The 22,748-nt window shown below is 42.5% G+C and overlaps 1 protein-coding gene across 1 annotated transcript in view; it reads left to right on the top strand.

Annotated features, from left to right (window-relative positions):
• Positions 1-80: 80 nt before the first annotated feature.
• Positions 81-22,748, top strand: part of LOC134648707 (inositol hexakisphosphate and diphosphoinositol-pentakisphosphate kinase) — a 46,064-nt gene continuing 23,396 nt past the window's right edge. The window contains exons 1-15 of the mRNA XM_063503216.1: positions 81-332; positions 2,722-2,904; positions 5,595-5,735; positions 6,378-6,468; positions 7,172-7,326; positions 7,972-8,059; positions 8,865-9,069; positions 9,779-9,985; positions 11,787-11,861; positions 12,364-12,552; positions 15,125-15,234; positions 16,776-16,913; positions 17,494-17,725; positions 18,487-18,695; positions 22,025-22,251. Coding sequence (XP_063359286.1) covers positions 225-332; positions 2,722-2,904; positions 5,595-5,735; positions 6,378-6,468; positions 7,172-7,326; positions 7,972-8,059; positions 8,865-9,069; positions 9,779-9,985; positions 11,787-11,861; positions 12,364-12,552; positions 15,125-15,234; positions 16,776-16,913; positions 17,494-17,725; positions 18,487-18,695; positions 22,025-22,251 — 2,358 coding nt within the window. The 5' untranslated portion in view covers positions 81-224. The remainder of the gene's footprint in view (positions 333-2,721; positions 2,905-5,594; positions 5,736-6,377; positions 6,469-7,171; positions 7,327-7,971; positions 8,060-8,864; positions 9,070-9,778; positions 9,986-11,786; positions 11,862-12,363; positions 12,553-15,124; positions 15,235-16,775; positions 16,914-17,493; positions 17,726-18,486; positions 18,696-22,024; positions 22,252-22,748) is intronic.

Raw genomic sequence — 22,748 nt, 5'->3', positions numbered from 1 at the left:
AAAATGTTTTATTACTTTTGCATTGTTTTTCATGATAATTCATGTTAACGAAACGTCATCGACGATCGACGTCATGACGTCAGCTGCGCTTGCCAGCTGCTGATTACAAAAATATTTTTACTTATACAAAATCAATTTTACCTCTTGATATAAATGTATTTGTACATCTATTTGTAATATTTAATCACCAGTCTATTTTCTATGCTAGTTTATGTAAATAGGTAATGTCATACACTGAGCTCGAACATGGGTATCAAGGGTTGCGGCAAGCCACACAGCAACCTCAGTTCTATGTCGGTGATGATGGTAATCTCGTCCCAATAAGATCTCCAGTAAGTAAGATTATAAAGACATGCTTTACGCTTATTAGTAAGTACTCTATAAATACACTGGAAGCTGGTCACATATCTGATACGCATATAAGTTGTATGAAATAAATTAAAAATTCATTTTTATTATTTTAAAATACATTTTCATAAATCAGTAAATAAAGGGAGTTCTTGTGTTTATAATTAAGAGTAGGAAGTCTCTTTATATGAGTATATGATTCTTTGTTTCTATAAATTTGGCAAGAGTCCATGAGACACTGTAGACTTAATGTGTCCACCATGTTTTTATCAATTTTAAGGGTGAGTCAAATTACAAAAATCAGAATATTGGTTAAAAAACCATTCACTTATAAAGTCTTGTACTAGTTAAACATGAAGTATAATTTACCTGTAAATCTATATAATAGTCCCGAAAGTAAATGTAACTTTTTTATATAACATACAACATTGTAAACAAATAAATCTCTCTTTATTGCACATTTAAGAAGAAAAATAGTGTACCTAAAATTAACAGAAATAGTGTAGAAGCATATCATTTATGTCAGTAATTATGTAGATAACACACTCAAATGATTGACCAAAACATAAACAAAATTATATTATCATGAAAATTATGAATCAAAGCATGGATTACCATACTATTAAACTGACCAGTTTTAATCAAAATCTTAATCCACATTATTACAGAGCTCCAAGGCTAACTACTAATATCTATGCATATAAACCTTATCTGTAACAAAATGTAAACATTGCTTTAAGATTTAAACATTAACATAGATAAGAATTGCAAATAGATTTTGTTTAGTCATAAACTACTGTAATCCTGCACAAAATGTATGTGCATATCGAACAAGGCACATGTCCACACTAACACTACTTTATATACGAGCACATTATCACTGATATACAATGCACATTTTATAACCGGTCTATTCTAGCAACAATGTCATGTGAGGTAATACAGTACAGTATGTTAATTTGTGTCAAGTTTATCATACTTATCTAGTGTGAGTGGTGATAACCAACTGTTGACAAGCTGCTTTGTGCTATCTTTAGTTTTACTTGGAGTATTCAGTGGGTTGCATGTCACAGTGATGGAATGGCAGTGGCTTAAAGATTGGTGGAGGTTGAAAAGATGGAGGAATAGGAAGAAAAAAGAGCAAAATGATGATGATTTTTGTTACTGTGATGACTGTTTGCCCGATGTGAGCTTTAATTGGCAAAATTTATGTTTTGGTTATAGATATGATTACATTTGTTGTTATAATTGTGATTGTTTATGGAAGATAAGCAAATAGGTAGTATTTGTGATCTGTTTTAGCAATAATGTGTTCTACATCGTAATATAAAATATGTGGTCACATGATTTACCTACTCTAAATTAGCAGATTATACATTACTCCAGAGTTCCAGACTTAGAAATCAATTTACCGTGTTGTTGCAGTGCTTGTAGATCTCGAAACAATAATCTGAGTTTAGTTTTAAGATCTGTTCAATAGTGCTCCATTTGGTTTGTTGGAATGTGTTAAACAATGGAAGAGGTATTTAACTAATTTAATGTTCATGGCCACACAGCTGTTTGTCTTGTGACCGCATATAAGAATTGTACCTACGAGTTAAATTGTTTCATTTCATGGTTTTCAGTTTCTTTTAAATATTAATCATATTGAAATTGAAAACATGTTTTCTGGCAGAGTTTTTTTTTCTATATAAGTAGTGTTAGTTGGACACAAACAGCACAATGCTTCTCTGCTAAATATTGGCAGAGATATAATTCTGTATTACTTTAGTAAATTCCAATGTTCTTTATTGCTCACAAAGACCGAATATAAGAAATTAAAAATTCAACACCTACTACCTACAATCCCAACTTTTATAGGGTAGTAAATGATGAAAGCACAATTTAAACTAATTTCCTCTCATAGATCAGTGATTATGTCACCTCATAACTTAAGGAGGGTTATTTGAGCCTCCGTTGGGATTTGGGTCCATTCGTTTTATACGTTCCGGGTTTAATTTGTATGTATGTATGTATGCCAGTTTTCGTTAAAATTTGCAAGGAATATGTGAACTAGTTGTAGATTTCTGATTAAGCATTCCTAGCTACGTAAATGTGATGACAATGAAATGGTCACCAAGCGTCTGATCACTCCGTAATAAATAACGCGGCTTCATTGAGTTTTGGCTCTTTAGAATCGTCTTGATGATAAGTGGATGTATGTCTTAAGTAAATTCAGCCATAAAACTTGAAATAAATTCCTGCGAAGCTCTCCAGCTTCAGTGTCCTCCGACCTAGGTTCTAATCCCGTCATCTAAGAGCATAGTCAGTAGAACCATATCTACCATAATATGTATGTATTAATTGAAATGTTTAACAAGAACTTTTCCATAGGGCGAATTGGATCTCTGCGACTCCCTGGACCCGCACTACGATGGCGGCGGCAAAAAGGTTGTGGTGGGGGTGTGCGCCATGGCCAAGAAGTCGCAGTCCAAGCCCATGAAGGAGATCCTGACGCGCCTCGACGAATTCGAGTACATCAAGATGCTAGTCTTCCCTGAGGAGGTTATCTTGAAGGTTCTCTTCATACTCTAACCTTTTAGTGGAACAAAATAGTCAGCGATAGCGGTACCTCTGTTCGTTTGATGTTAGTCTGATGTTTTAGGGACTGATGCTGTTATATCTATATCTACCCTCAATAGCCTTATACAAAATATTTTAACGGCGTACAAACTTACGTCCGTCTATAAAATTCAGACCCACATAATGATGCTTTATGCCTTCCCTTCCCTTAAGGTTAAAATAAATCGCTCTGATTAATTTTCAAGAATTAACGAAAAATATTAAGAAAATTTGTTTCGTTTTGTGTCGTTCTAGTGAGTCGTTCTAAATGGGCGCCAGATATAAAAGTATCTATCCTTATAATTTAGTTTAATGTTAAAAGGACATAAACATATCCTTTTATTTCTTCCTGTAGTTTGTAGACCATCAGGCTGTACTCTAGAGCAAATGAAACTGGTCACTTTGTATAGAATCTCCATAGAAGGTTACCAAAATATACCTATATTGGTCGCGACTGTAATTTAATAGTAATTTTTGTAATTGAACGTTTATTTTGTTTCACTAGATATATTTGGAAGTATCATTAGTGATCTTGATAACAATCTCTCCTTATTATTTCCGTGTAGTGTAGATGGTACATAATACGGTACATGCATGCCATTTACTTAGAGTCTGCGCGGAAAGAGAAGAGTCGTGAAATATATGGGGCTCAATACATTCCACGACTCTTCTCTTTCCGAACAGACTCTACCAGCACGTAAACACACAAGTTCATAGTAATGTGGTTACTAAAGTAAGGAAGCTAAGCACGAAGAATTTTGTACATTGACGCGCCAGTTCCTATCTCTACTGCATGCACATAACTATATTGCTGTCCCGCTAATGCCGGCGGTCAACGCCACTGTGCGAGCGGGACAACCCGGACAACAATGTAATAAGGCGCATGTGATCTAAATAGGAAATGGTGGGCCTTACTTTAAGCATAATGGACGTGGTATACCTACAGTCAGTTACATGCATTCGTCCTTTTTTTTGAGAAGGCAGTCAAGTTAATAAGACAGTAAAGTGAAATCATATTGATGCACGTAAACACGTGTAGCTTGTCCTAAACCTAAAATTGTGACTGACTAATCTGACTGTCTGGGCGTCAGCAGCAATAGTTGCTAAGCGGGTAAGGTGTTCAAAATTTGTGATCTTGACGCGACTTTATTGTTAAGAGAATAAGAGCGCGTCGAGGTAATTTTGAACACCTCGCCCGCTTAGCAACTTCTGCTGCTGACTGTACATGTAACGAAACACGTTATATTTCCGTGGACTTCACTTGTTTGCACACACACCCTTTGTCTGAGGTGTCTGGTTACCATAACTGATTATGACATGTTCCTAACTACACGTATATTGTGCACTGCATGATTTTAGTGTATGAGCGAAGTGGGCCAAGTTCTTAGTAATTTAATTGCCAATCCAGAGGCCGTGAGTTCAAGTCTCACCCAAAATGTATTCTAAGCTTAATAGCATCGATCGCAGACGTTTCTGCTTGTTAAAAATTAAAAATAATTGCCAATTAGTTTTTCTTCGACAAAATTGTCCAGTTGTTATTATGGATTAGGTATTGCACGATCCGCACACGTGTGTAGAGCGTCCATGTATGTTTTAACCAGAGATTCAGGGATTGTAAGAGATAGATGTGTAAAGTATAAGAAAAAATCGTGCTCGTCGTGGCAGTTAATGTGCTATACATTATGCTATACAGTTGTTAAACCCAGGGCCAAAACTTTTTCTTAGACTACACATCGTATACAATCAACGAATCATTGGTTTTAATGTAGTAAGAAATAGGACAAGTTTATTTTCTTATAAGACGTCAATTGTATAGTTCCGAGTACCGACTAAATTACAGGTTACGTAACAGGACAATTTGTGTAGGCCTGAACAAACAGATTGACTCTACTTTAGTGTAATCATCTTACTTAGCGATAAATGTATTTGTTCATGAGCTCAATTCCCGTGTTGTGAATAATGACTTTGCAAGAAAAGGAATTGAAATTTAAGATTACTTATACCTTACTAATTTTTGACGTAATGTACTTACCAAACCTAAGTTGATATCGCATGATTAATTAAAATAACGACAAGCAGAGAATATAATTAACTTAGGAGGTAATTTTTGCAGACGCTTATTTATTTATTTATTCCTGTCTCGCACAGCTAAACTGTGGAATGAACTATCGCCTGCGGTATTTCCGGACCGATACGACCTTCAAATCTTCAAAAAAAAGAGCGTACTCCCGTCTTAAAGGCCAGCAACGCACTTACAACCCCTCTGGTGTTGCGAGCGTCCATGGGCGGCGGTAATCGCTTAACATCAGGCGATCCGTCTGCTCGTTTGCCTCCTATCATAAAACAACTATCATTAAAAGTTTAGTAACACTGCGTGCGCTACGCCGTAGCGCTTAATATCATATGTTTCCTATATCGTCACATTCACAGCAAATCTTCGAATCTATAATTTTGGTAAGGTTCAAATTTAAATTATATTTTTTTCCTAAGAGTTCTAAAACTGAATTTGTAAAGGACTTGGCCTCTTCTCTCCCGTGCACACAACACCGTAATTATAGCAGCGGTTGTCCCCTCATTGCATGTTGCATTCTCGGCCATTCCACTCGTCTACCAGAAATTAATATCAAACGATACCTATCTTACAGAGCCCCGTAGAGGAGTGGCCCACCTGTGACTGTCTCATATCTTTCCACTCGAAAGGCTTCCCCTTGGACAAGGCCATACAGTATGAAAAACTGAGGAAGCCTTATGTTATCAATAATCTGCATATGCAGTACGACATTCAGGTATGTATCTGAACATGTATAAACCAGACTGTTTTACGTTTGCATTGCTTTTACGTGTAGAAATTTAAATATACGTTTGCATTGCTCTTACGTGTAGAAATTTATATATTTTCCCTCCTATTGTTATCTGTACAAATAGTTTTTTTTTCTATGGGAAAGTTGCAAGAAAAAGAAAGATCCATGTTTGATCTTTTAACCTTTTGGACGCCAATGACCGATATATCCGCACCGTAGCTGCGTAGGTTCAACGCCAAAGACCGATTAATCGGTCACAGATCACAGAGCAACATAGACCTACGTGCATATGCATAAAGTTCAATTTCAGTTTTGACACTTCGGTGACGTGGCGTCAGCGTGACAGCTTTTGTGTTTGACATAGCGTCGAAAAGGTTAATTGAAATGTTCATAAGGCATTTTCTTACAGATAGACCCTTTACATTCCTAAGTTTTTTTTACACGCTTAAGGGTGTAAGAAATAAACAAAATTGAACCTTGTCACTTTGAAATAAAGATCAAGTTCATGGTCAGAATACATAGCCCTATACACAGGCTTAAGTGCGCTGCCGTAATCGGTTTATATAGGTTGAAGACTTTACGCCGGCGATTGTTTATTATATTACTGTGTGCTCGTGGCTTTTTCAGGATCGTAGAAAAGTGTACGCTATCTTAGAAGGAGAAGGAATCGAGATACCCAGATATGCAGTTTTGGATAGAGACTCGCCGGATCCTAAGCGTAAGTAGCGATTTAAGTACCTGTGAGATTAAAAGTCAATTTGCACTACCTATGTAGCGCCGTGCTAAAAGATTTAACGTTCGGTAACTTCAGACAGGAACCCCTAATTTTCAGAGTCAACTACTACGGATATTACGCGTACAGGGGCCCATTTCTCGAACGATATTAGTCTAATATTATTAGTGTGTTGTCATGACAACCCATACGATTTGACAGTTCGTGGACTAATAATATTAGTCTAATACCGTTCGAGAAATGGGCCCCTGGCCTATACCGGCAGTCGCCGTCGCATACCTGTACATGATTGAGCCGCTAAATTACCTTACACAACCGAGTCTTAATCTGGTTTTAGGATGTCTAACCCCAAGTAGCAAGTACAATCAAGGCCATGTAATAGGTATTATCCTGAGACCTACTTTACAAAACGTAATGTTCAACCTATCCAGTTATCTATATTTATATTTCTTTGTGTAAGTATACCTATTGAACCATAACATAGAAAGGGCTGAACAGTTAACACACAAAAACGTAAACTAACACGAAACTGTCAGGCTATTTCAATTTACAAATCTTTACCTCCATATCGTTTTTCCTGTGTCACCTGTGTGTGATTCATAATTCGTTTCTCTCTTTTCGAGATCTAAAACCCAAACCCCTTTGACGTCTTTGCCATAAAACTTATTTTTATATATTTTTGTCACAGACCATGAGTTAGTGGAATCAGAAGACCACGTGGAGGTGAATGGAGTGGTATTCAACAAGCCTTTCGTAGAGAAGCCAGTGTCGGCCGAGGATCACAACATCTACATATACTACCCCACGTCCGCGGGCGGCGGCAGTCAGCGGCTGTTCAGAAAGGTGACTTTTACTTTGTCACTATCATGTTAATCTTAAGGTGCGTCTAGACTTGACGAACGCGGCACGAAGACGCTTTGAATGCGTCAGCGGCTATTCAGAAAGGTGACTTACTTTGTCACTATCAAGATAATCTTAAGGTGTGGACACGAAGACGGTTTGAATGCGTCCGTTTGCGAAAGGATCTCACTGGCATGACGTAAGACATGCAGTGCCTGATCTGGACACTTTTAAGTGAATTGACTTGCACCGGTTGGAACCTTTAAAGAAATCATTACTTTGGAATATACAAACTATAGTTTGTCAAAGGACTATCTCATTTCAAACATAGACAGAGAATATACTATCTTTGTCTTACACTAGTACTAGCACCCAAAAGAAAAGGATGAGTATAGTTTTTTTTTGTTCTTATTAACTGACAAATTTAGTTTGACCATGCAACTATCGTACAAAGTACTAACATAATTTTACAAAGAAGGCAAACAGCAGATGTTTACATTCATTCCCTGGCAGATTACTAATGCTATCATTTATTAATCACGAAATATTATAAATATTTTTAAACGTGCATACGTATTGTTATGACAAACTTCAGTCCTTTTACCCTGTCACGGCCTGTGATTCTTTACAATGGATGTTTTCTTTCAGATTGGTAGTCGTAGCAGCATTTATTCACCAGAATCTAGAGTAAGGAAGACTGGATCTTTTATCTACGAAGATTTTATGCCTACTGATGGTACGTATGCGTAGTTTAGGTATCTTTTATCAAACACTTTGATCAAATTTTCAAGTAATCGCACCGTTTCGGCAACACTTGAGATTATCGCCTATAGCCGGAACACTCAAGAGTATCTTTAAGCCATTTACTTTTCGTAATGTTTATCGTTTAAGGCAGGGGTTTCCCAAACTTTTTTATCTGAGGGCCATATTGCGCCTCAGAGGGGGGCTTGGTATCTGGTTGCTGCTGTTAGGGCTGAACATTTGGAGCCTGGCTCCCGCGGGCCGGATTGGAACGCTGTCGGCGGGTCGGATTGGAACACTTCGCGGGCCGGATTTGGCCCGCGGGCCGGGGTTTGCAGAGGCCTGGTTTAAGGCGATATCCGCATGTTTTTTTTTTCACAATAGATTTAAATTTTCTCAAAACATTAAAGATACGAGTTTGATATCTTTAAGAATGAATTTAACCATATGATCAAGGTTTTGTAATAGGAAAACATACCATAACATACATACATACATAGAGTCAGACCGAGAGAAGTCTGCAGCGATTTTGATAGCCCCCGCAGTGCAAGTGTCATTTTAAACGTCAAACTTCTATGAATTTATGACGTGTAAATAACACTTGCACTGCGTAGGCTATTAAAATCGCTGCAGACTTTTCTTGGTCTAACTCTAACATACTATCGAATTTGTAAATTTTAATGATTACTTACAATGATTGTAAGTGTCACCATCTTTTAGTCACATCGATATTATTTTCAAGCGTAATTAAACCTTATTCTAATGTAACAAAGTCTAAAATTGTTCCACTTTACATCCAGGCACAGACGTAAAAGTATACACAGTGGGCCCGGACTACGCGCACGCAGAGGCCCGCAAGAGTCCCGCCCTCGACGGCAAAGTGGAACGCGACTCCGAAGGAAAGGAGATCCGATACCCCGTCATACTGTCTAACCAGGAGAAACTTATTTCAAGGAAGGTGTGTCTGGCGTTCAAACAAACTGTGTGTGGATTCGATTTGTTAAGGTGAGTGAACATTAGGAAATTCTTTAGTAAACTATAGCTGGAAAGTACCTATTTATACTTACTTTACTCTTTGCTGGAAAGTATGGAGATCGCTATCCCTTCATTCTATGTAATCAGGAGAATCTCATCTCGAGGAAAGTGTATCTGGCGTTCAAACAAACTGTTTGTGGATATGATTTGTTACGGTGAGTAAATATTAATATGTAAGTTATATTATATTGTAGCTGAGTAAGTGTGAGGGCAAAGGTCCGCTATCTGTCATACCATAGAGAAATAAGTAAGCATAGAGTGTTCACTCCATACATATAGATAAAAACCCATTTAAGCACTGTAAGCTTTGTCATTTCTCTATGGTCATACCGTCTAAGATTTTTTGAGGTTCGAAATTGAGCTGATGAGGCAAGGGAGAGATGTTTCAGCAATACGTCAAGGCAGAGAGATCCGTTGTGTAGTAAAGTCCTCTAGCCCTTGCGTAGCACGTTAGGATTCCCACAAGAATTCTAGGACCGATTTTATAAATCATAAATCATTTATTCGTTGCAGCCATGGTGTTACAGATGTTCTTAGAATTAAGTAAGTACAATCACGGACCCTACTAGGGCGTAGCAACATTTATACCTACATATAGGTAAGAGAGAACCAAACAGTTCCCTTAAATCCCACAAAGATTTTTTCAGAAGCATTTCTCACAATGCTTTTGTCTCCTCAGAGCGAACGGCAAATCATTCGTGTGCGACGTGAACGGGTTCTCGTTCGTGAAGAATTCTAACAAGTACTACGATGACTGCGCGAAGATCCTCGGCAACATGATCCTGCGCGAGCTGGCGCCGACGCTGCACATCCCGTGGTCGGTGCCCTTCCAGCTGGACGACCCGCCTATAGTGCCCACTACGTTTGGGAAGATGATGGAGTTGAGGTTTGTTCACTAGAGATTGTCTGTCCGTATATAAAACTCTAACAAGTACTATGAACGCCTACATAGGCACGACGCACACGCCAGCCTAAGCTGCCGGTCGCCTTCCCTGCGGTCCCGAACCTGGCCCCGCTCAAACGGTATCACCAGGCTAGGGGTCGCGGGGTTGGATAACGGCCGGTAGTGATAAAGCTGGCCCACATCAGCAACACAGCCGCCCTCCAAACGACGAGCGAAATGACCGCCCCACAAGATGGGGCGCGATTCGACGCAGCCTCCGCAGCCGGAAGGCGGAAGAGGCCTCTCACACCCCTTCAAAAGGGGCGTCGAAAGACATCCACTACTACACTACTAAGTGATCATCAGTGATGATCAGTAACATGATCCTGCGCGAGCTGGCGCCGACGCTGCACATCCCGTGGTCGGTGCCCTTCCAGCTGGACGACCCGCCCATAGTGCCCACCACGTTTGGGAAGATGATGGAGTTGAGGTTAGTTTACTAGAGGTTGTCTGTCCCTATATAAAACTCTAACAAGTACTACGATGACTGCGCGAAGATCCTCGGCAACATGATCCTGCGCGAGCTGGCGCCGACGCTGCACATCCCGTGGTCGGTGCCCTTCCAGCTGGACGACCCGCCCATAGTGCCCACTACGTTTGGGAAGATGATGGAGCTGAGGTTTGTTTACTAGACTTGTCAGTCCCTATATAAAACTCTAACAAGTACTACGATGACTGCGCGAAGATCCTCGGCAACATGACCCTGCGCGAGCTGGCGCCGACGCTGCACATCCCGTGGTCGGTGCCCTTCCAGCTGGACGACCCGCCCATAGTGCCCACCACGTTTGGGAAGATGATGGAGCTGAGGTTTGTTTACTAGACTTGTCAGTCCCTAAATAAAACTCTAACAAGTACTAAGATGACTGCGCGAAGATCCTCGGCAACATGATCCTGCGCGAGCTGGCGCCGACGCTGCACATCCCGTGGTCGGTGCCCTTCCAGCTGGACGACCCGCCCATAGTGCCCACTACGTTTGGCAAGATGATGGAGTTGAGGTTTGTTCACTAGAGATTGTCTGTCCGTATATAAAACTCTAACAAGTACTACGATGACTGCGCGAAGATCCTCGGCAACATGATCCTGCGCGAGCTGGCGCCGACGCTGCACATCCCGTGGTCGGTGCCCTTCCAGCTGGACGACCCGCCCATAGTGCCCACTACGTTTGGCAAGATGATGGAGTTGAGGTTTGTTCACTAGAGATTGTCTGTCCGTATATAAAACTCTAACAAGTACTACGATGACTGCGCGAAGATCCTCGGCAACATGATCCTGCGCGAGCTGGCGCCGACGCTGCACATCCCGTGGTCGGTGCCCTTCCAGCTGGACGACCCGCCTATAGTGCCCACTACGTTTGGGAAGATGATGGAGTTGAGGTTTGTTCACTAGAGATTGTCTGTCCCTATATAAAACTCTAACAAGTACTACGATGACTGCGCCAAGATCCTCGGCAACATGATCCTGCGCGAGCTGGCGCCGACGCTGCACATCCCGTGGTCGGTGCCCTTCCAGCTGGACGACCCGCCCATAGTGCCCACCACGTTTGGGAAGATGATGGAGTTGAGGTTTGTTTACTAGAACTTGTCTGTCCCTATATAAACCTTAGAGCGTTTAGTAACTGGAGATGCCTGTGTATTTTCTTTCGTTCTTACTAAGTACATATAACAGTGTTAATGCATTACCTATACTGCTGTTGTTGAGTCGTGGAATATATATTTTTGAATTAAACCATTACAAAATCTTTCAGATGCGTAGTGGCCGTCATTCGTCATGGCGACAGAACGCCCAAACAGAAGATGAAAGTTGAAGTGCGACACCCAAGGTTAGTAATACGAGTTAGGTGATAAGAATTGATTTCTTCGAAATATAAGACGCGTGGTGTGATGGCTAGATAAATATGTCCTATCGTCTGTCGTAATGTCTTAATTTAGTCGAAGTCTCTTTATCTTATTTATCGACTTTCCTTTGTGTGTATGTTTCTATGAACTTGAAATTCAAATCAAAAGCATACACACTACATAGGATGTACAATAAACATGAATGATTCATAAAATTCTGTAAATAAGATATCACATGACATGAGGTTATAATTATAACGTTTCTTAGTAAATTATAAAGAATAAACACATCATTTTAATTTAAAGCATTATGTACAGGTGAAACCCCAAAGTTCTATGCGGCTGTTTCTCAGATATGCCCAGAGCAGATATTTACAAACAACTCTTCGGCAAAGCAAAGAAAAAATATTAACCCATACGTTAGATCAACCGATATATTTCCATTTCATGCCAGCATAGCATCCTTTATATTCCTACTCCTTTCAGATTCTTCGAAATCTTCGAGAAATACTCCGGCTTCAAGCGCGGCCACGTCAAACTGAAAAAGCCCAAGCAACTGCAGGAGATCCTGGACATCGCGCGCGCGCTGCTCGCCGACATACACACGCGGCACGCCGACCCCGAGATCGAAGAGAAACAGGGGAAGTTGGAGCAGCTTAAGAGCGTGCTCGAGATGTAAGTACCTACCCATACTTTGTCCAATTTTAACCCCCTTTTCATAAAACTTCACGAGCTTGAATTAGTTAAATTTTGTTTTATCCCTTTCTTACAAATACATAAGTCAAAATTACTTAGATGACAGATAAAGGCAAACGATTCATAGCTAATTTATGGTTGTAATGCGTTTATGAATACACCATAAGTGTGCAAACTGAGTGGATGCTTGAAACGTGGGACCACTGGGGTCATGGGTCTTTTTTTGCAATTGAAACCTTTACAAAGAATAAAAAACAACAATGGCACTTTCTGACTTTGTATTTAAATAAACATTCATTAAAAATTGCACAAGGAAACAGTGCATTAAAAATTACAGACCAACAGTGGGGCTTTTCAGCAGTCGAGGCTCGTAGTAACTATACTACCACTAGGTAAAGGATATATTTTTGAACCGACCATATTGTGTACATTATGTCGCAACTTCAACATCGGCAATGGATAGAACACTACCAACCTAGATGGGCAATTTTCCTTTTTTTCCAACATTGACTATAACTAGGGTTTGCAAGATCCGTCAATTTTTCGGATCCGGATATTTCGGATATTAAAATTTGTCGGATCCGGATATCCGGATAATTCGGATAATACGGATCTGTATCAAGAAAGGTGACGAAATTTACAACTTACATACAAGGAACAGCTAGTAAAATGTAAAATGTTCATATTTTAGTTAATTACAATTATTAATTATTATTATTATTATCTCAAAACGATATAAATATGTATAATAAGATATTCAGTGTAGTCTTAATTAGGTATTCCTATTAATAATATTATGCATTTTTTTTAGGAGGCCGTAGTCGATTTGTAACCGAAAACGCCAAAAATGAAGTAATTAAAGCAAATTTATTTCTATATATCTCCTCAGAAGAATTAATTCTAAAGGTGCCTAAAAACACCGCTTTAACTTCGGCGTTTTTTCTTAAATTTGCCATTATAAGCTCACAAAATAGAAAATGGAGAAAAAGTTACATTTATGTACTTTTATTATTTTATACCGGTGTGGTGTGATATAATTTATACTATTAAAAAACGTACTTCCTTTACCTTGGTAAAATAGCTATACCTTCAGTCGTTCGACTGAGGAAAATGGCTTAGAAAAAGTATCTAAGTAACTCATTTATTCAGTCCCCATTACAACAATCTTCCATTATAGGTATATATAAATCCAGTTAATTACTGCAAAATAATGTAAAATTACTACAAAAGTTTCGGGAAATTAAGAAATTTGGGCTACAGCTTCTTAATAACGAGAAAAAAATATCAATATTAGTTACTCAGCAGCACATCAAGCACATGTTATTTATCTTAACAGAAGACTGGGAACCGACACGATAACACAAAAAACGGCCAAGTGCGAGTCGGACTCGCACACGGAGGGTTCCGCACCATCAACAAAAAATAGAGCAAAACAAGTACTGACCCCGCCCGACTTTGCTTAACTTCGGTCTAAAATCACGTTTGTTGTATGGGAGCCCCACTTAAATCTTTATTTTTATTCTGTTTTTAGTATTTGTTGTCATAGCGGCAACAGAAATACATCATCTGTGAAAATTTCAACTGTCTAGCTATCACGGTTCGTGAGATACAGCCTGGTGACAGACGGACGGACAGCGGAGTCTTAGTAATAGGGTCCCGTTTTTACCCTTTGGGTACGGAACCCTAAAAAGTCACTGATAACAACACGCACAAGCACTAATGATGTTCCAGGTAGACGACCCAAAGGCGACTGAGCGAAAACCTGATAACAATTACTTTAAAACATACAAATATTTACCCTTATTCCAGTCAGGAGGCATGCAGGTAGCTCGTTTTAAGACTGTTACTGTTACTACTGTTTAGTGTAAGCAATATTTGTATTTATTTTATGACGTTATCGCGTACCAATAACGCGACCAATGTAATATTTAACGGATCCGTGAGATCCGAAATATCCGGATCCTATGAGACGTTGGATCCGGATCTTAGATTTGACGGATATCCGGATATTTCGGATATCCGGATATCCGGATCTCAAACCCTAACTATAACATTACCTATAGTCAGGGGGGTGTCACTCCGCTGTTTAGGTACATTTCGCCGGCGCGCCCATCGGACAGGCCTATGGCAGTGGGCTGCCGCTCGGCGCGCACGATAGTCGTGTCACGCGGCGCTCGCGCAAAATTGAAAATACACAATGGCTTCGAAACTTACTTCCGTGAGAATCAGACATACTATCTCCGGATAAAAAATGTATGTTTACATAATCAACGTTTGTAATTCCTACATATTTATCTTAAAAATAATAAATCAGTGGGTATAGGTATAAAAACTTGTCAAGTGATAACCCCGTGCCGACACTCACAGCTCGGTCATAAAACTGCGGCGCGCAAAGGAGATTCACGGTTCGTGCGCGGTTATAAGTTTCAATTTTGCTTGCAGGCGGCGATATAGGTGTAATTTTATACCTAAATCTGACTTTTGTGAAGGAGTGAATTTTCTGTACGGTAGTACTATTAGTTATTCTGTGCTATTCGTGGTTTGTTGACAGGTACGGGCACTTCTCCGGCATAAACCGCAAGGTCCAGATGAAGTACCAGCCCCGCGGCCGGCCCCGCGGCTCCAGCTCCGACGACGGTAACGCGCCCCCCCCACTACACGGTCTGAACACATTTACACGCTTTTTATTACATGCTTTTACTTAACTTGCATTGTATGTAACTATACTTGGTCAACCAGATCTTGACAGTAGAAAAAGGCGGCAAATTTGAAAATTGTAGGCGCGAAGGGATATCGTCCCATAGAAAATTTGAATTTGGCGCCTTTTTTTACTGACTAGATTTGGTTGACCAGCTATATGTATGTTTGTACGGGCCAAATCTTGCAAATTTTTGACCCACTTCCCGGCTTCCGATGAAGTTGAAAATTACAATGGGTGACAATGCAATATTATGGTACGATGGAGCTGATCAGGAGGTGGCCATAGGAACTGTGTGATACAACAACGCAACCGAAATGTGTTTCGTGTTTTTAGAATTGTCTCGATAAGTATTAGTTGTCGGTGGAAAGAAAAGTACAGTCAGCGATAAAAGCTTGTACCAAAAATGTCATTTTTGCCAAAAACTTATTATACTTTAGGTCCATTACTGTGACTACTCCTGGGGAACGACCGATGCTAACTAGAGTTAGACCAAGAGAAGTCTGCAACGATTTTGATAGCATACGCAGTGCACGTGTTATTATTATTATTATTTATACGTCATAATTTCATAGAAGTAACCCGTGCATGCGTGTGCTATAAAAATCGGTGCAGACTTATCTTGGTCTAACTCTAGACGTTATGTCATTGAGATACGTTTTATTTATTCTTGGCCTTGGCGAAGAGTTGGTTGAAAATATGTTGTTCGTCTTTATATCGAGATATCGACACATACCTTAGATATGGGATTTATTTTGACGTTATGTGCTTTAGTTGTATGCACTGTGTCAAGACGAGTAATTCAGTCGCTGGGTGGCATTTCTGGATAGTTGAAATTACCGAGGGAACCCGCGGGCTTTCGAAGATTCACTTTGATTGAAGTAAGTTAGGGTCATAGGGGAGTTATATAATTTTACAATTTGAACTTGAAACCAATACCATTAGTTCAAATACCACTTTAGGCAATTCATAGTAGAAAAGCTTTAAGTTTCGTTAGTTTAGTTCACACTAGACTGCTATTAAGTAGCGGCAAGTGATGCTAGAAAAGCTAGACTAAGTACACTCGTAGATGTAGTGGTCATAAGTTTGGAGAAAGCTTTGTTTTATAATGAATAAAGTCATCAAATATAATAGATTTTTTTAAATACTTCATAGATATGGGAAAAAAATATTTGGTTGTTTTTTGCACTGTAAACGCTAGCTAAAACAGCTATAGCTAGTAGCGACCCAAAGCAGGCGTGGCTCACTCCGCGATTTCGTATCGTCGCTACAAGTACCTAAAAGTACATGTAGCCCACACCAATTTTGCTGTCTAGCCATAGTAGTTGCCGCGCACCGCTACGGAACGGACGCCTGCTTGCGCTTGCGCCACCTAGCGGTCATATCTGTCGTAATAGACGCGTTTTGTTAGAGAGTGAATCTTCTGTACCTACGAGTAGTACTATTATTTATTCTGTGTCCAAAGATATATCATAGAAACTAAAATGGTCATAACTTACAGTAGAGGGCGCCGGCGAGCCGTCCCTGGTGCTGATCCTCAAGTGGGGCGGCGAACTGACTCCGGCAGGCCGGATCCAGGCGGAGGAGCTGGGCCGGATGTTCCGCTGCATGTACCCCGGAGGCCAGGGCCGGCATATACCTGGTTAGTATTGCTATTTACTAGAACAGCGGTCGGCAACAAGCGGCCCGCGAACCTCTCACTTGCGGCCCGCGTGCCCCCCTGGCTGACAATGCCTGATAAAGTCACAAAGTGCGGCCCTCGTCAACTTCGTTAACTACTATGTGGCCCTTGGCTACTAAAAGGTTGCCGACCGCTGAGTATATGCTTTGACGTTACAGTCACTTACATAGTGTACGTACATACATTGAAAAAAACTTATAATATAGGGCCTGTATAGAATATATTATTTTACCTAACGGAATTGGTGTTTCTCTACGTTACATGGCGACCCTGCCAATGCAGCCTTGTTTCATGAACCAATAGATCCTTCATGTATTTTAGATCAGCCCTCCGACCTTAATTTTTTCTAGTCATGTCATGTCTTACAAAGCCTAGAGGTAGCTAATCCCCCGATGAACTTGTTCGAGATTTAAGTTAACTTACGAGTTCCAAGATACGTAGTTTTCAACACTATTTCTGTCTCTTGAAAAATTCACAAGTTAATCGTGAAGTGAAAAGTGATTCAAAAGTTTATCTCTGAACATTCTCGCTCTTGTTTAAGGTGAAGGCGGCACCCAGGGCCTAGGGCTTCTGCGTCTCCACTCCACATTCCGGCACGACCTGAAAATATACGCGTCAGACGAAGGCCGAGTCCAGATGACCGCCGCGGCGTTCGCGAAGGGACTGCTAGCTTTGGAAGGCGAACTGACACCTATTCTAGTGCAGATGGTTAAGTCGGCTAATACCAATGGGCTGCTGGATAATGATTGCGATTCGTCTAAGGTGCAGAATATGTAAGTATAGTGGCAAAGATACAAAACGACATTAACCTTTTCGACGCCGTGTCAAACACAAAAGCTCAGACGCCACGTCACCGAAGTGTCAAAACTGAAATTGAACTTTATGCATATGCACCAAGGTCTATGTTGCTCTGTGGTCTATGACCGATTAATCCGTCTTTGGCGTTGGGCCTGCGGTGCGTATATATCGGTCATTGGCGTCCAAAAGGTTAACCTGTCACCAGACCGCGCGACCGGTAGCCTTTTCAACCCTCTGCGATGTTTGTTGCAAAGTTAAGTCGATTTTTCTACTGTTTTAAGTTGTCCTTAGATGAAACTTACGTTTAAATTTTCTGCATCTAAAAGGGACCATTTCGTTGACAGGACATTTTCCGAAAAGATGGCTAATTTACGACACAATCATCCTGTTTTTGTAGCAGTTTTGTACTTAAAATACTAAAATATATTAGATCGGCTGGATAAATTGGGGCATTCGGTCTATTTAGTATCTGACCGTCTAGCATGAGTTGCATTTTCGCCAGTCCATACTTGAAGTCGCGCAAGATGTATGGTGTCGCGCGCGAGAACGCAACTCATGCTAGCAGGTCTAGGGTATAAAAACAAAGTATAAGTAAAGAGAGTTCTAACTTCTACTGTAGGGATCACTGTACTGCTTGCCTTGGAATGCTAATTTCTTGAAATAAATTTTAATTTTTTGTTGAATTTAGCATAGAGACACCTTGCGAGTGCTTATGCGATCCGTTCGTTGATTCCAGGGCGAAAGCGCGTCTCCACGAAGCAATGCAAGTGGACCGTGAGTTCACCGAGCAGGACCGCCAGCGCATCAACCCGTGCGAGAGCCTCAGCATCAGCGCCGCCATGGAGTTCGTCAAGAACCCGGTGCGCTGCTGCGCGCACGTGCACACGCTCATACAGCAGCTCGTGCACATCGTGCTGGTGAAGAAGGACGACCCCAAGACTAAAGGTGACCCAACCAAGCTTGCCATAGACTCCACCGAACAGGACCGCCAGCGCATCAACCCGTGCGAGAGCCTCAGCATCAGCGCCGCCATGGAGTTCGTCAAGAACCCGGTGCGCTGCTGCGCGCACGTGCACACGCTCATACAGCAGCTCGTGCACATCGTGCTGGTGAAGAAGGACGACCCCAAGACTAAAGGTGACCCAACCAAGCTTGCCATAGACTCCACCGAACAGGACCGCCAGCGCATCAACCCGTGCGAGAGCCTCAGCATCAGCGCCGCCATGGAGTTCGTCAAGAACCCGGTGCGCTGCTGCGCGCACGTGCACACGCTCATACAGCAGCTCGTGCACATCGTGCTGGTGAAGAAGGACGACCCCAAGACTAAAGGTGACCCAACCAAGCTTGCCATAGACTCCACCGAACAGGACCGCCAGCGCATCAACCCGTGCGAGAGCCTCAGCATCAGCGCCGCCATGGAGTTCGTCAAGAACCCGGTGCGCTGCTGCGCGCACGTGCACACGCTCATACAGCAGCTCGTGCACATCGTGCTGGTGAAGAAGGACGACCCCAAGACTAAAGGTGACCCAACCAAGCTTGCCATAGACTCCACCGAACAGGACCGCCAGCGCATCAACCCGTGCGAGAGCCTCAGCATCAGCGCCGCCATGGAGTTCGTCAAGAACCCGGTGCGCTGCTGCGCGCACGTGCACACGCTCATACAGCAGCTCGTGCACATCGTGCTGGTGAAGAAGGACGACCCCAAGACTAAAGGTGACCCAACCAAGCTTGCCATAGACTCCACCGAACAGGACCGCCAGCGCATCAACCCGTGCGAGAGCCTCAGCATCAGCGCCGCCATGGAGTTCGTCAAGAACCCGGTGCGCTGCTGCGCGCACGTGCACACGCTCATACAGCAGCTCGTGCACATCGTGCTGGTGAAGAAGGACGACCCCAAGACTAAAGGTGACCCAACCAAGCTTGCCATAGACTCCACCGAACAGGACCGCCAGCGCATCAACCCGTGCGAGAGCCTCAGCATCAGCGCCGCCATGGAGTTCGTCAAGAACCCGGTGCGCTGCTGCGCGCACGTGCACACGCTCATACAGCAGCTCGTGCACATCGTGCTGGTGAAGAAGGACGACCCCAAGACTAAAGGTGACCCAACCAAGCTTGCCATAGACTCCACCGAACAGGACCGCCAGCGCATCAACCCGTGCGAGAGCCTCAGCATCAGCGCCGCCATGGAGTTCGTCAAGAACCCGGTGCGCTGCTGCGCGCACGTGCACACGCTCATACAGCAGCTCGTGCACATCGTGCTGGTGAAGAAGGACGACCCCAAGACTAAAGGTGACCCAACCAAGCTTGCCATAGACTCCACCGAACAGGACCGCCAGCGCATCAACCCGTGCGAGAGCCTCAGCATCAGCGCCGCCATGGAGTTCGTCAAGAACCCGGTGCGCTGCTGCGCGCACGTGCACACGCTCATACAGCAGCTCGTGCACATCGTGCTGGTGAAGAAGGACGACCCCAAGACTAAAGGTGACCCAACCAAGCTTGCCATAGACTCCACCGAACAGGACCGCCAGCGCATCAACCCGTGCGAGAGCCTCAGCATCAGCGCCGCCATGGAGTTCGTCAAGAACCCGGTGCGCTGCTGCGCGCACGTGCACACGCTCATACAGCAGCTCGTGCACATCGTGCTGGTGAAGAAGGACGACCCCAAGACTAAAGGTGACCCAACCAAGCTTGCCATAGACTCCACCGAACAGGACCGCCAGCGCATCAACCCGTGCGAGAGCCTCAGCATCAGCGCCGCCATGGAGTTCGTCAAGAACCCGGTGCGCTGCTGCGCGCACGTGCACACGCTCATACAGCAGCTCGTGCACATCGTGCTGGTGAAGAAGGACGACCCCAAGACTAAAGGTGACCCAACCAAGCTTGCCATAGACTCCACCGAACAGGACCGCCAGCGCATCAACCCGTGCGAGAGCCTCAGCATCAGCGCCGCCATGGAGTTCGTCAAGAACCCGGTGCGCTGCTGCGCGCACGTGCACACGCTCATACAGCAGCTCGTGCACATCGTGCTGGTGAAGAAGGACGACCCCAAGACTAAAGGTGACCCAACCAAGCTTGCCATAGACTCCACCGAACAGGACCGCCAGCGCATCAACCCGTGCGAGAGCCTCAGCATCAGCGCCGCCATGGAGTTCGTCAAGAACCCGGTGCGCTGCTGCGCGCACGTGCACACGCTCATACAGCAGCTCGTGCACATCGTGCTGGTGAAGAAGGACGACCCCAAGACTAAAGGTGACCCAACCAAGCTTGCCAGATACTTCAGCGAGCAGGACCGGTAGTGCTTAACACATTCAGTGCCGAGTACCCGACTATCGGTTATGTTATGATTTCGTTCCCAGGCCGGACGACCCAATAATCGGGATCGTGGTACTACTGCTTTATATGATGAACAGTTTTGTGGCCTGGCGCGAATGTCTTGTTTGGCTGGGTGGCAATTAATGTGTTAACAGGGACATTTGACGCAATTGACTCGAGCGGGTGTTCAGCACCGTCATTGAAGTCGTCTAAACCTTGTGTAACCTATGAAATAAAACTATTAAAACGGATTATATCGCGTATATTAAATTTTATTCTACATCCCGACGTGCGATGCGATATCATCCGTTTTAATAGTTTTATTTCATGAGTAACTATCGCGGTAACCGAAGACAATCTTGTGTAAGCTCAAAAAACGTTCAGGTCTGTCGAGTCCGCGGCAAATGTGCCTTTACGCCACTCGCCAATCTTTCAATCACTCGCTAGCGAAAGGGTCGCTAACAGCTCGCGTGCATTTCGTACAGTTAAGATTTTTATTTATATGTATATTAGAGTAGAAAAACCTGCCCAAAACCACTAAACAGACACCGCAATCCGCTACCAATACAGCTCTTATTGAAACAAAGAGCAAACGGCCTCCCGTATTTCTAGCGAGGACCGATTGACTCAGATCAGTGACAGTTAAGAAATTTGATGTATATGCCACTTGGTAACATATCACAGTGACAATCAATATGTATGCCACTAGAGATATTGTATTACTGTTACTGGGCAAGGTACGAAGAGCACAGAAATCAAATGCCTTGAGCGTACAAGCGGCGCAATCGCCTGATCAGCATACACCTTAATTAAACTAACTTGTTACTATTGGCGCATTGTAATGCTGGCAATAACACAGGTATAAGAAACTCAACCGTTATTTATACTTGTCCTTCAATCACTTTCTCTTGTAAAAGTGTCACATGAGTTAATCATTCTGTTTCTGATTCATTATCTTTCAGACACTATCCTTTACCACGGCGAGACGTGGGAGCTGATGGGCCGCCGCTGGGGCAAGATCGAGAAAGACTTCTGCACCAAGAACAAGACGTACGACATCTCGAAGATCCCGGACATATACGACTGCATCAAATACGACCTTCAGCATAATCAACATGCGTTGCAGTTCGACTTGGCCGAGGAACTGTATATGTACGCCAAGTACTTGGCGGACATTGTTATACCGCAGGTGAATGCCTATTGTAATGATTCGGGTTCTTGGATTCGATGATAGAAAAACAATTGGTGACAATTAACTTTATACTATATTAATCACACTATGTTCAGGAAAAAAAAAATAATGGACATAAGAATACACTTCGATCGATTGCTCACGCAAACATACTCACTTATTAGTTGTGACCCATTCACGAAAAAAAAAGAATGAATGAGAATATTTGTACACCTACACCGACTACATGGTAGAATATGATGGAACTTGCATTAATTCTAATTTAAGATCACATCAATGTACCATATTCTGACAAATAAATACATTTCTTTCATTCAAAATCACATTCCAAATACGAAGAAATCCGCTTGTTTTATAGTCACAGTTTTGTCTTAGCAGCGTGGGTCCGTGTATTTTTAGGTCCATGTATTCTAGAAATACTTTATTCACAAAAAAGTTGTGTTAAAATAATTTTGAGTACATCGTCCGCTAAATAATTCTGATGCTGACTATAC

Source organism: Cydia amplana, chromosome 6 (assembly GCF_948474715.1).
Source record: "Cydia amplana chromosome 6, ilCydAmpl1.1, whole genome shotgun sequence".
Classification (NCBI taxonomy): Eukaryota; Metazoa; Arthropoda; class Insecta; order Lepidoptera; family Tortricidae; genus Cydia; species Cydia amplana.
Note: the sequence above shows the minus strand (reverse complement) of the source record. Positions and strands in the feature narration are given on the sequence as shown.